General features: G+C 47.6%; 1 protein-coding gene across 1 annotated transcript; it reads left to right on the top strand.

Moving 5' to 3' along the window:
* Positions 1-1,574: 1,574 nt before the first annotated feature.
* LOC129181149 (acyl-coenzyme A thioesterase 2, mitochondrial-like) lies at positions 1,575-13,229 on the top strand. The gene is made up of 10 exons (XM_054775908.1): positions 1,575-1,770; positions 1,831-1,930; positions 2,003-2,193; positions 2,252-2,421; positions 2,487-2,606; positions 2,701-2,783; positions 2,948-3,041; positions 3,118-3,198; positions 9,523-9,664; positions 13,123-13,229. Exons 1-10 carry the CDS (start codon positions 1,575-1,577, stop codon positions 13,227-13,229), a joined length of 1,284 nt encoding a protein of 427 aa, XP_054631883.1.
* Positions 13,230-14,508: the final 1,279 nt, after the last annotated feature.

The following is a 14,508-nucleotide window of genomic DNA, read 5'->3' as shown; positions in this document are numbered from 1 at the left end:
TCGTCATAACCTAAAGACCCAAAAAGGCTAGAAACAAACGTTTTTTTTTTTTTCTGATGAAAGAAGAGAGTCTAAAGTTTCTTTACATAAGTAGTTTCAATATTTATGTAGTCCTAAAACTCAATATTCTGTGGGTCTTGAAAGTTTAGCAAAAATGCCCTGGAAGTATGGAGCTCTCTGCTCTGAACATGCCTGGCAGTCAATGAGTTAAGTGTAAAGGTAATGGTGTAAGCTGCATTTTAACATTCTCACCTGTCATACAAGTGTAAAAAACACATTGTACTGCAAGTACATGTAGAAAATAATAAAAGGAGCCTCCGAAAGCCTGAGGGATATTTTCATTTGTGGTCCTAAATGTTCAAATTGATCATATGAAAAGATCTTTTCAAGTACAACAAACGAGGAACTGTTGTAAAAGTGAAATTATTTAGAGTAGGTGAATGAAACCAACATGGCTATTTGATACCAGAGGGTTTTCAGGATGCTCTCTGAAGAAAATGCTGGGCCAGCAGCAGGACACCTTTGTCTTATCACTAATGCTCATACTACAATAGGGTTGTCACAAGAATCAGTACTTTGATACCAAGTCGATGTCAACATGCATAAAATGCATACAATGTTGTCTGCTTGTTTAGGTATCGTCAGAATGAAATATAACCTTTTCCCTCTGCGAGGCGTATGGCTTCTTGATGAAACTGATGTTGGCAGGATACGCACATGGTCACAGAGGGACACGCAACTGGTGCCTCAGAAGTTTTCAAACTGAAGGAAAAAGTGAGTTTTCAAAAAGGAAAAAGGAATAAACCAGGAACCTGGAAAAACAGCTTAAATACAGGCACCCCAATTTGCTTAAAAAAGTCAATATGTGGAAGTTTCGGTTTACTCTCACTTGTGTCACATTATACATGACCTAAGTACATGTTCCATTATTTGGTGCAAGCTTCTAATACTCACTTGCTCCCCTACACAAACAGAGGTGATTAACTAATAACGGAACCATTCCATTATGACATGCTCTCTGACCTGATCAGTCTATGACCTTATCTTATTTAAACTCAAACTTTAGTTTTGATTTGTCGTCAGTCTGATTTGAATAAATTACCCTGAACTTTGAAATGTGGTGGAAACGCCAACCACACGGGGCCACATCAACATATAAGGTCCAGGAAGAGTAGCCCCCTTCCCACCAAACATTAAGGAACATTTAGTTCCTGGTACCTAAAGTGAAAACGTTTGCAAATGCACACAGTTTGAAACATGGCAGCTGAGCAGAAACACTATCAGTGTGTTCAACCAATCAGCACAGCCCGCCTCTCCGTAGTTCCAGGAATTTGCAAAACATACCTATTGGTTTGGAGAAACTTTTTTAGCCTGGTAGATTTTGCTGGAAACGGGAGTGTTTCAAACTACCAAGGTAAATTGCAAGGTTCCTCATCAAGTTCCTGTGGTGGAAAAAGGGCTCATAGGTGGCAGGAATAAAAAGTTCCTGAACTTTTGGTGGAAAATGGGCTAATGGCATTAAATGTAAAAATGATGTGGCATAACATGGGTTGTGCACATACGTGCAGGTCAGCATGGAGGTGAAGCGTCGTGCAGTCAAGCTGTCGGTCCATCCGTCCAGAGGTCTGGTGGACGAGAAGTTTGTCATCGTGGTCCAGAATGCGCCTCCTGGTCTCCAGCTCACCGTCCACGCCTTCCACCGCTGCGAGGGCGGACACGGCTGGGAGGCGTTCGCTCACTACGTGTCCGATGCCGGCGGATCTGTTAATGGTACGCCCTCCAAGAGACACACTTTGGACACTTTCCGAAACACCGTCTTTGTCTTTGCAGTCTCCCAGGATGCCAGCATGGGGGGGACGTACTCCGGGGTGGAACAGATGGGTCTCCTGTGGAGCCTCAGACCAGTTCCAGGCAGCAAACCTGGACTCAGGTAGACCAGCTGCATAGGTTGCATCAGTGATGAGCATCCTGGTCAACATGCTTGCTTCATCCTCATCATCAGGATGAGGAAGATGAACGTACAGACCCCCATGGAGTTCACCATCTCAGTGCATCTGGGTTACCGAACTGAGGGCTTCATGGACCAGGTGGCACTGGCCTCTCAGGTGGTTGAACGCTGGTACATGGCGCCTGGCGTCCGTAGGATCCCCGTCACAGAGGACGGACTTTCCGCGACCCTCTTCCTGCCCTCAGGTACAGTCCAGACCACACAAAAAAAACTTACGTGATGATTATGACAAAATGTCACAAGGACCCGGACCTTTCCCCGCTATCCTTGACCTCTGGGGGGGTGGAGGCCAACTAGTGGAGTATCGAGCCGCGCTGCTCGCCTCCCACGGTTTCACCTCACTGACTCTTGACTACCTGACCCCTAAAATCAGCCAGGAGACGGACAAGATGGTGGGCGAGTCGTACTTTGAGGTACTTTAAGGTTGTGTTCATCAGCGTTTGTTGTATTCATGCTAACTGACACTGCGGGGGTGCAGAAGGCCTTCAGGTTCCTGCAGCAGCACCCGCAGGTGCTCGCCGACCGCATCGCCATGTTGGGCCTCTCCTTAGGCTGCAGCATCACGCTCAGGATGGCAGCTTATTCACACGTTGTAAAGGTAACACATGAACCACACCTGTGTCACATACTATCTGCATTTTAACTTATTGTGCGTGTGCGTGTGTGTGTGTGTGTGTGTGTTTGCGTTTCAGCCCACGTGTGCAGTGTGCATCAATGGAAGTCACGTGCAGGAGGTCAACAAAAAACAGGAGGAAATAATAGCTTTCTTTCGTCAGTAAGATTATCCTGTACTCAGGGTGGTGACTAAATATGAATGAGTATTAGTTAACATGTATAAAGACAGCAGTCACTTCCAATACAGAGGTTATTCCTCCAAAGATGGTTGACCCTGTATAGAGGTAACAATATGATGTAAGTGTGTCCTTGGTGTCCAATTAGGCAGTCAGATAAGATTCAAGTAAATGAGAAGAACGAGACCATCACAAAAACTATGTTGGTGCCCATCACCAGCGACCCCACCCTCAAAGTGGACGTGAGTCTTGCGTCTGGTCCTGGATCTGGTTCTCTGGTGACTCTTTCCTGTTGTCCATCACGGTGTCTCTTTGCAGGTGGGACGTGTGCAGTGTCCTCTGTTGCTAGTGGTGGGCGAGGATGATCACAATTGGCCCGCCTCCGAGTCTGCTATAGACGTGAGTCACCTCCCTCGCGCAGCACGTCTTGGCACGTACGCCATGCCATCCAGATCACAGACCACTGAAATAATACTGCTCACATGGCATTTCCCACTGTACTCTTCTGACGCTTCTTTTTGTGCCTGCGAGGGTTTTTAATGGCACCTGCTGATTGTTGAGAAGAGCAATGTGTGCTTTCATGTCAGTGTCTTCAAAAGTATCCAACAAGATGAGAAACGGTTGATAGATTTGGTGCTCGTCATTTCTTTGAAAAACAGAATCGAGAGCAGGGGTCATCACATTTTTTTAGCCTGTGAGCTACTTTTAAAATGACCAAGTCACAAAGATCTACCTGCTACTATAAATATTGAAAGTATATAGTATGAATGAGTATGTACAGTATTTATTTAGGTTATACATGTATATCAGGAGTGCATGCACTTTCTCAGCATGCAAGTACAAGTCAACATGATCTACCTCTTTCTATAAAACATAGAACACATACAAAATGTAACCAGTAAACTCTGAAATTCTATTGTAAATATTCATGATTACTATTTCACATTCACATTTTCAAAGTTTACAGGTCATCAATGTAGCTGCTATCATAATTCACTTCAATATGGAAATAAAGATCATTCCACATAACTCATAAATAGTTGTGTCCTAGTGAGTGAGTACGGGTAATATGTCAGTCACATTAGCTATGTAACGTTCATTAGGGCACACAGTTCATGTATTAGATCCAGTTATTAAACAAACATTAGCCATATGCAAGAATTTAAAATGATGATACAAAAGACAATGTAGCCCAAGTCAAGGCAACATGTTGAAAAGGTTTCACCAATGGGCACATTTTTAATTTCATCATTAAATAATAGTTTAAGAAGCCAACGTGTAGAAAACACTGATTTCTGTAGTAGAGTTCATGACGCCAAGCAAAGCCAGTTAACAATATACTTTTTTCTACGTAACTAGCCGCTACAAGTGAAGAGATAACTTTAGTTATAGATATAGACATCTTGCCGCAGAGTTAGTTCAACCATAATCACAATCATAAAGATGAAAGTTGGATCTTCGTGTGTACGTAGCTTGAAACGCTGCGGGGGAGCAAGCACGAATCAGGAGGGGAGCTGATGTCATATGACAACTACAAAGTGCCATTTACACGATCGACCCAAACTACCTTGGCGATGTACGTACCGGTAGCTCGCGATTGACGGAATGGCCACCCCTGATCTAGAGGGTCTGAATATTTGCTAAATATTGAGACAAAGTGGGTAAGTTGGAAACACTGATCCCTCCTGCCACGTCTTATTCTCTGGCAGACCAGGCATGTATGAGGTGCATTAAGAAGCAGAGTAAGGATGCCATCTAGTGTACAGACTTGGAAAAAGAAGCTACATTCATGGATGGTCCCATTATAATGTGTTTTTGAGCGAGATATCGCAAATCTATCTTTCCGGTCCACCACAAATAAATGTGTATGGTAACTGTATGGGAAATGCTGTAATAATAACAATATCCATCCAGCCATCTTCTTCCGCTTATCCGAGGTCGGGTCGCGGAGGTAGCAGCCTAAGCAAGGAAGCCCCGGCTACTTCATCCAGCTCCTTCCGGTGGATCCCTAGGCATTCCCAGGCCAGTTGAGAGACAACATGTCTCCTCCAACATGTCCTGGGTCTTCTCCGAGACCTTCAACCCGGTCGGAGGTGCTCTGAACACCTACCCAGGGAGGTGTCCAGGAGGCATCCTGGCCAGATGCCTGAACAAACTTATATGACTCCTGTCAATAGAAACGAGCTGCAGTCTCCGAGTTTCTCCCAGATGACAGTGCTTCCAGGGTTTCCGCTACATGTAATTGATCGTGGTGGTGCGCCACTACAAAATAAAAGCCGCCACACTTTAAAAATTAGGTTGTTTTTTTTAACACTTCAAAACAATAAGTAAGTAATATATTCCATGAATATATGCACCTCGACGTGGGATACCGGGGCCTCACCCTGGAGCCAGGCCTGGGGGCGGGGCTCGCAGGCGAGCGCCTGGTGGTTGGCTTCTCACCTGTGCGGCCCGGCCGAGTTCAGCCCGAACAAGCCACATGGGATCTCCCCCCCATAGACCCACCACCTGCGGGGGCAAGCATAAGGGTCCGGTGAATTGTGCTTTGGGTGGCAGTCAAGGGCTGGCGCCGAGGCGACCTAGTCTTCGGCGGCCAAATCTGGTTCTTGAGACATGGAATGTCACTTCTCTGGCAGGGAAGGAGCCTGAACTTGTGAGAGAGGTTGAGACATTCCGACTAGATATAGTTGCACTCACCTCGACCCATGGTTTGGGTTCTGGATCCAAACTCTTCAAGAGGGGCTGGACCTTGTTCTACTCTGGAGTTGCTGCTGGGGAGAGACGGCGAGCTGTAGTGGGCTTATTAATAGCCCTCGGCTTGGTGCCTCTGTTGTGGAGTCATCCCAACAACGAGAGGGTCATTTCCCTACACCTTCGGGTTGGGGAAAGGGTCCTGACTGTTGTTTGTGCGTATCCGCCAAACGGCAGTTCAGAGTACCCAGCCTTCTTGGAGTCCATCAGAGGGGTGCTGGAGAGCACCCCAACTGGTGACTCCATCGTTTTGCTGGGAGACTTCAACGCCCATGTGGGCAATGACAGTGTGACCTGGAGGGGCATAATTGGGCGGAACGGCCTCCCCGATCGGAACCTATGCGTTGTGTTGTTGTTGGACTTCTGTGCAAACCACAGTTTGTCCATCACAAACACCATGTTCGAACATAAGGATGTCCATAAGTGCGCATGGCACCAGGACACCCCAGGCCGCAGGTCTATGATCGATTTTGGCGTCGTATCATCAGACCTGCGTCCGCATGTTCTGGACACGCGGGTAAAGAGAGGGGATGAGCTTTCAACTGATCACCACCTGGTGATGAGTTGGATTAGATGGCGGGGGAGGATGCCGGACAGCCCCGGGATACCCAAACGTGTAGTGAGGGTGTGCTGGGAAAGTTTGGCAGAGTCTCCTGTTCGTCGAGTCTCCAGCTCTCACCAGAGAGCCTCGCCTGCATCCCAGGGGAGGACGAGGATATTGAGTCCAAATGGGCTCAATTGCGTGCCTCCATTGCTGAGGCAGCCGATCGGAGCTGCGGCTGCAAGGTGGTCGGTTCCAGTCGTGGCAGCAAGCCCCGAACCCGATGGTGGACACCAGAGGTCAGGGCTGTCATCAAGCTGAAGAAGATTCAAGAGTTTTATTGTCATATGCACAGTAAAACAGGTAGTTCTGGTGGGAGGAGTTCGGTGAGGCCACGGAACACGACTTTTGGTCGGCCTCGAAGAGGTTCTGACAAACCGTCCGGCGCCTCAGAAAGCAGTGCCCGGTCCACACTGTTTACAGTGGGGACGGGGACCCGCTGACCTCGACTGAGGATATAGGTGAGCGGTGGAAGGAATACTTTGAGGTCTTTCTCAATCCCACTAACACACCTGCCATTGAGGACGCAGAGGCTGAGGACACGAACGCGGACAGTTCCATCACCGTGGCTGAGTTATCTGGGGTAGTCAAAACGCTCCCCAGTGGCAAAGCTCCAGGGGTGGACAAGTTTGGCCCTGAATTCCTCAAGGCTCTGGATGTTGGGGGACTGTCTTGGCTGACACATCTCTTCAACATTGCGTGGAAGTCGGGAACAGTACCTCTGGATTGGCAGACTGGGGTGGTGGTCCCCTGGCACCTGTTTCCGGTGAACGTTGGCCTCCGCCAAGGCTGCCCTTTGTCACTGATTCTGTTCATAATTTTCATGGACAGAATTTCTAGGCGCAGCCAAGGTGTCGAGGGAGTCCAGTTCGGGGGCCTTAGGATCTCATCTCTGCTATTTGCGGACGATGTGGTCCTGATGACCTCATCGGGCTGTGACCTGCAAGGTTTAGTGGGCTAGTTTGCATCTGAGTGTGAAGCTTTTGGGATGAGACTCAGCACCTCCAAATCTGAGGCCATGGTTCTCAGTCGGAAATGGGTGGATTGCTCCCTCCGGGTTGGGAATGAGGTCCTACCCCAGGTGGAGGAGTTCAAGTATCGCGGGATCTTGTTTACGAGTGAGGGAAGGTTGGAGCTTGAGGTCGATAGGCGGATCGGTGCAGCGTCTGCAACAATGTGGTCGCTGTACTGGACCGTCGTGGTGAAGAGAGAGCTGAGCCAGAAGGCAAAGCTCTCAATTTACCTATTTTCCCAGCCTCACCTATGGTCATGAGCTTTGGGTCATGACTGAAAGATCAAGATCGTGGATACAAGCGGCTGAAATGAGTTTTCTTCGTAGGGTGGTGGGACTCACCCTAAGAGATAGGGTGAGGGGATCGGTCATCCGGGAGGAGCTCAGAGTAGAGCCTCTGCTCCTTCACATCAAGAAGAGCCAGTTGAGGTGGCTTGGTCATCTAGTCCGGATGCCTCCCGGACGCCTCCCTGGTGAGGTGTTTCGGGCATGCCCAACCGGGAGAAGGCCCCTAGGACACGCTGGAGGGATTATGTCTCACAGCTAGCCTTGGAACGCCTTGGTCTCCTCCCGGTGGAACTGGAGGAGGTGGTCGGGGACCGGGAAGTCTGGGCTTCCCTATTAAGACTGCTGCCCCTGCGACCCGGACCCGGATAAGCTGAGGAAAATGGAACGGAATGGGATAATAAAACAATTTTAAATATAAAAATGTTTCACTGCACTTCATTTTGATAAGCATGCACTGGAATTTCCTATCTGCCTTGCTGGAAATTGCGCATGTGACCAGATATGCGACAAGTTTTGTGTTGACTTTCACTTTGTTTGTTATTATCGGGAGAATGAACAATAGCCTGTAAAATGTGTAGCCAATTAACGACAGCTTGTCACATGCTAAGCCTGTCTATGCCAGCCATTGTGATGGCTCACGTTTCAATCTCATTCCACTTTCTGGCATTTTTGTTTACAAGCCTGACTGGCGGCATCTAACTAGCTCGGAGCTCCAAGTGGTTATTGCTTTCATGGGATACATCAGTCATCGATCATCAACACAACTTACTTTTTTAAAAGTGTCACTTAACAATCTTGCTCTCTTATTATCATTATAATACTTATGGCTTGTCTTCAAAACACTAGTTGTGTGTCAAAGTTGTTCAACAGAAAAAACGTAGTCTACCGGGCAACTTTAAACAGTTACGCGATCACAGGAGTCTCCGACAGGTAGCTCACCAGCTGATGTTCAGTAGTTCACCAAAGAATATTTGATTCACCTCTTAGTAGGTTTTATAACACAATAATTTCCCATGTGTTCATTTTACTCTAAAACAGACACCAAATTAAATGTAGGTTTGTGTCAAATAGTACAAAATGTTGTCCGCCTTCCAACACAGCCCACCACCACCGTTTCAAAAAATCCTAGGGGAAACCCTGGCTTCTCCTGGTAGGAACGTAGATTCACCAGTAAATTGAGAGCTTTGCCTTTCGGCTCAGCTCCCTCTTCACCATAAGCGACTGATGCAGAGTCCACATCACTGCAGGCGCCGCACCAATCTGCCTGTTGATCTCGTGTTGCATTCTTCCCTCACTCGTGAAGTAGATCCCAAGGTATTAAATCTCCTCCACTTGGAACAGAATCTCATCCCTGACTCGGAGATGACACTCCACCCTTTTCCGGGTGAGAACCATGGACTCGAACTTGGAGGTGCTGATTCTCATCCCAGCCGCACCACACTCGGCTGCAAACCGATCCAGTGAAAGTTGAAGTTCACGGCTTGATGAAGCCAGCAGGACCACATCATCTGCAAAAAGCAGAGACGCAATCCTGCAGCCACCAAACCACAACCCGCCAACATCCTGGCTGCACCTAGGAATTCTGTCCATAAAAGTAATGAACAGAATCTGTGACAAAGGGCAGCTCTGGTGGAGACCAAGCCTCACTGGAAACGGGTCCGACTTATTACCAGCAATGCGGACCAAACTCTGACATCGGTCATACAGAGAACGAACACCCTCAAGTAGCCAGCTGAGAGTGTCGAGTTGGTCCACAGTTCCACGACCATAGTGAAAACCACACTGCACCTCCCGAATTCAATGTTCAACTAACCGGCGGATCCGCCTCTCTAGAACCCTTGAATAGACCTTACCGGCAAGGCTGAGGAGTGTGATCCCGTGATAGTTGGAACACACTCTCCAGTCACCCCTAAATAAACTACAAAAGTGACGAATAGGAGATGCTTGGTAAAGTCAACACGGTTCTCATTAGGGCATGATCTCCTGATGTGCACTACACATGATTACAAGACTCATGTCATGGCTTGATAAACACATCATGCATACATAATAAGAGTGCTCTTTCTTCCAGATGAAGGAGATGATGGAGCAGGCGGGGAACAGCCACCTGCTGACCATCCTGTCTTACCCTGACGCTGGTCACCTGATTGAGCCTCCGTACTCACCACACAGCAAAGCGAGCTTCTTCCTCTCTGTCGCCAGCCTGCGGAAGGGTACGTGGTCGAGGACACCACGTCACTAATTTAGAAAACGATTCATTTTGAGAGAATGGGGTCACTTGCAAACACACTGACAGGCTGTCAAGGTCACGCCACAGCCACAGGTGGCCCTATATAGACTATAATTGTTAGTCATTTTTAGCCAACCAGAAGCCTGAAGAAGACACCTAAACACCAATGGTGAATGCCAAAATGCAAATCAAATTTCTACTAAACTTTGAAGATGCGTGGCACTTGACAGAAGAACAAGCTCGTTCATTTTGGTGAGGATCTGAATAAACGTGTGGACACTGGAATTAACTCACAAACACAATTACATTAATAGTTTGGCAGGTGGTGTGAGAGCATTACAACACACCCAATCATTCACTGTAATTTCGAAGTATCAACAAAAAGTGCTCAATGACAAGTTGTATGACAAGACACTTTCAAAAATTCTATCGCAAATGTAATTAAAGGCGGGTGTTTATTTAGCTAGAGCACACAGATGCCCGTTGTTAATTGACGAAGGTGACAATTGGATAGATGCTGTTATTTCCTTCCATCCATTTCATTCCACTTATCTGGTCGCGGGGGCAGAAGTCTCACTAAGGAAGCCCAGACTTCCAGGTCTCAGGCCACCTCTTGTAGTTCCATAGAGAGAACACCGAGGTCGTTCCCAGGCCAGCTGTGAGACATAATCCCTTCAGCGTGTCTTAGGTCTGCCTCGGGGCCTCCTCCATGCTGGGCATGCTCGGAACACCTCACCAGGGAGGCGTCAAGGAAGCATCCGGACTAGACGCCCAAGCCACCTCAAATGGCTGCTCTCCACAACTATGTAGCAGCTCTGTTCTGAACGCCTCTCTCTCTTAGATGTGTCCAGCCACCCAAGAAGGAAGCTCATTTCGGATGCTTGTATCCACAGTCTCATTCTTCTGGTCACGAGCCAAAGCTCATGACCATAGGTGAGGGTGGGAGCATAGAACAACCGGTAAATCGAGAGCTTTGCCTTCTGGCTCGGCTCTCTCTTTACCATGTCAGTCCGGTACAACCATCTTGTTACTACAGATACTGCGCCTGTCGAGCTCCAGCCTTCTCTCACCTGTGCACACGACCCCAAGATTCGTCTCTACCTCCTAACCCGAAGGATGCAAGCCACCCTTTTACGACTGAGAACCATGGCCTCAGATTTGGAGGTGCTGAGTCTCATCCAGAAGCTTCACACTCCACTCCGCCTCAATAAACGCTAATGGTCACAGCCATTCAGACCACATCATTTGTGATAGCAAAGACAAGATCCTAAGGCCCCTAAACTGGACGACTTCAACCCCTTGCTGCGCCGAGAAATTCTGTTCATAAAAATTATGAAAAGAATCTGTGACAAAGGGCAGCCTTGGCAGAGGCCAACGTTCACCAGGAATAGGCTGGACTTACTGCTGACAATGCGAACCAGGCTCCTGTTCTAGATGTACAAGGACCGAATGGCATGTAATAGCGTGCCACCAGCCATACTCCCGGAGCACCCCCCACAGGACACTGCAAGGGGCAAAAATCAAATAGCTGTTCCAAGTCCATAATGCCTATATGGACTGGTTGGGCAAACTCCCATCTTCCAGTACCCTTACAAGGGTGTCGAGCTGGTCCAGTGTTCGAGTGGTCCATGACCAGGACGAAAACCACATTGCACCTCCTGTAGATGAGGTTCAGTCATAACCTTCTCTGCAGCATTCTGGAATAGACTTTCCTAGGGAGGCTGAGGAGTATGATCCCCTGCAGTTGAAACCACTCATCTAACCCCGGTGCTTTGCCACTGAGGAGTTTTTTGACTACCTCAGATACCTCAGCTATAGTGATGGACATGTCCACGTTTGTGTCCTCATACTCTGCTTCCTCTATGGAAGGTGTTACGGTGGGATTGAGAAGAGCCTCAAAGTATTTCTTCCACTGTCTGACTACATCCTCAGTTGAGGTAAGCAGTCCTATGTCCCCACCATAAACAGTTTGGACTGGACACCGATTCCCTCTTCTGACGGTTTTTCTGACGCTGTCAGACGGTGTGCTAGAACCTCAAGGCCAACCAAAAATCATGCTCCATGGCCGCATCAAACTCCTCTGCTTCGACCACCACTGAAGCCGCATGTCGCTTGCTCTGCCGGTACCTGTCAGCTGCTTCTGAAGTCCCACAAGCCATTTACGCTCAGAAAGACTCCTTCAGCTTGTCAGCAGCTCTAACCTCCGGTGTTTGCCCCCATGGCAGGCACCAACCACCACCAATCGGCTGCCTCAGCAATGGAGGCACGGAATACAGCCCATTCTGACTCAATATCCTCATCCTCCCCCGGGATGCAGGTGAAGCTCTATGTTTGGGTATGCCGGGTATGTCCAGCATCCTCTTCACCAGGTGGTGGTCAGTTGACAGCTTGGCTCCTCTCTTCAAATCAAGGATCCAAAACACGTGGATCCGGCTATGATAAGACAAATACAAAGTCAACCACAGATCTGCGGCCTAGGGTGTCTTGGTGCCATGTGCACTTATGGACATCCTAATGTTAAAACATTGTGTTTGTTATGGACCAACTACGGTTTGCACAGAAGTCCAGTAACATAACACCACAAGGGTTCCAATCTGGGAGGATGTTCTTCCCAATCACGCCCCTCCAGGTCACACTGTCACTGGGTATTGAAATCTCCCAGTAGAACTACAGAGTCTCCAATGGGGATGCTGTCCAGCACCCCTCTAATGGATGCTCTGCCTCATTGTACGCACAAACCACAGGCAGGACCTTTTCCCCTACACAAAAGCGTAGGGAATCGACCCTCTCATTCACTGGGGATGACTCCAACACCAAACTGGGAGGCTATTAATACTATTACACACCAGCCGGGCACCTCTCCTCTGCAGCAACTGCAGAGGAAGGTCCAGCCCCCCTCAAGGAGTTTGCTTCCACCCGTTCTGTGTGTTCAGGGGTGTCCGACTATGTTTTTGTCATATGTCTCCACTTGTTGCAAAAGCTCAGGGTCCTTCCCCACCAGAGAAGTGATGTTGCAAGTCCCAAGAACCAGATTTGGCCACTGAAGATCAGGTCACCCAGAAGCCCGCCCTCAACTGTAAAACAAAATGTACCAAACCCCCGCAGTCGTTATATATAACAAGTTGTTTTTTACCTTTAACAATTGTTTTGAGTGCATGAGAAAGTGGAAAGGAAAAATGTAACTCTCTGTGACCGCATGGTCATTTATTAGCAAGTATACAGTAGAGATACCTTTGCATATAAAAATGTCTTCCCCATCAACCCAAAGTCATGCAAGCTATATGTTGATGTTCTTCTCTGACTTTGGATCAACATTTTCAATAAAAGTGACTGTAAATATTAGACAAGATTCAGCTCCAGAACGCTCCCCTTCTCGGTATAACTGCCATTGTTCACTCATCATGTGCATGAAAGTAGTGTGTTCATGACGTGTGTTTGCAGTCACAGCTCTGTGGGGAGGACAATGCGTGGCCCATGCGTATGCTCAGGAAGACTCCTGGAAGAAGATGCTGGCCTTCTTGCACCACCATCTGTACGTCGCCTGCTAGTGACCCGTTGTGACCCGACTCACAACTAAGTTTGGATCAGCACCTGAAGCAGCACAAGGATAAGCAGCTAATTAACGTATCAAGCAATCCGATATTGGTGTGAAACAAATAAATAAATCAAAGGAAGAATGACTCCACACAGGTCTCTGTTATGACGTCAAAATGTGATGATGTCATATAAATTTAATCATTAAAAATAATACTAACTGTCAAAAATTGATTGATGACTTGACACGTGATGAGATCATTTTTATAAACTGTGAGAAGATGGGTCTTAGAGGGTGCGGAAGGGGAGGGGTAATGGGAGGATTCTGGGGACTGGTGTGTGTGTGCGTGTGTGTGGGTGTTTGCAGTATGTATACTGCTCAAAAAATTAAAGGAAAACTTCGAAAACACATCAGATCTAAACTGGGAGGAAAATTATGTTGAATATCTTTCCTGATAATAAGTAGGTGATGTATTAATAACAAAATGATGCCACATAATTTGATAGAAATGAAAATGATCACCCTATAGTGGGGGGAAATCAAAGACACCCCAAAAATGAAAGTGAAAAAATGATGCAGCACACTGGTCCATTTTGCTAAAATGTCATTGTAGCAACTCAAAATGATTCTCAGTAGTTTGTGTGGCCTCCACGTGCTTGTACGCATGCCTGACAACGTGGGGGCATGCTCCTAATGAGACTACGGATGGTGTCCTGGGGGATCTCCTCCCAGATCTGGACCAGGGCATCACTGCGGTACCTGGATGCATGGAGGAAATTCCAGGAGACAGGTAGTTACTCCAGGAGAGCTGGACAGGGCCGTAGAAGGTCCTTCAACCATCAGCAGGATCGGTATCTGCTCCTTTTTGTAAGGAGGAACAGGATGAGCACCACCAGACCCCTACAAAATGACCTCCAGCAGGCCACTGGTCAATTCACATCCAGCTAACCCTAGGCGTGACACTCGTGAACAAAGAACACTGTCACAAAGAGTACATCGCAGGTTGCAATTTGAAGACTAATTTTTGATCAGGTGATAAAGACAAACGGCTGAACCAGATCACATCAATTCCCCTGAAATTAGAGAACATCTTCTCCAGTTGATCTCTGAGATAAACCGAGAAAGAGCTGCAGACGTGGCTAATCAGGGTTCTCCCCGAAATAATCCACTTCAGCCTCGACATGATTCTACTGAAAGAGGCGGATGAGGGTCAATCTACATCTACGTGGATAAACAACACAAATAGTGCCGCTGTTAATTTTCCAGCACCTAGCACTAGTGATGACATGCAT

Source organism: Dunckerocampus dactyliophorus, chromosome 5, assembly GCF_027744805.1.
Source record: "Dunckerocampus dactyliophorus isolate RoL2022-P2 chromosome 5, RoL_Ddac_1.1, whole genome shotgun sequence".
Lineage (NCBI taxonomy): Eukaryota > Metazoa > Chordata > Actinopteri > Syngnathiformes > Syngnathidae > Dunckerocampus > Dunckerocampus dactyliophorus.
This window is presented reverse-complemented; position numbering and strand designations above follow the sequence as displayed.

What these genes read in the sequence shown, in the direction of transcription:
- LOC129181149 (XM_054775908.1), top strand. Translation starts at nt 1,575, where the DNA reads ATGGAGGTGAAGCGTCGTGCAGTCAAGCTGTCGGTCCATCCGTCCAGA. An exon ending in ATAATAGCTTTCTTTCGTCA is followed by an intron (nt 2,784 to 2,947) that starts GTAAGATTATCC and finishes GTGTCCAATTAG; the next exon opens with GCAGTCAGATAAGATTCAAG. An exon ending in CCTCCGAGTCTGCTATAGAC is followed by an intron (nt 3,199 to 9,522) that starts GTGAGTCACCTC and finishes TCTTTCTTCCAG; the next exon opens with ATGAAGGAGATGATGGAGCA.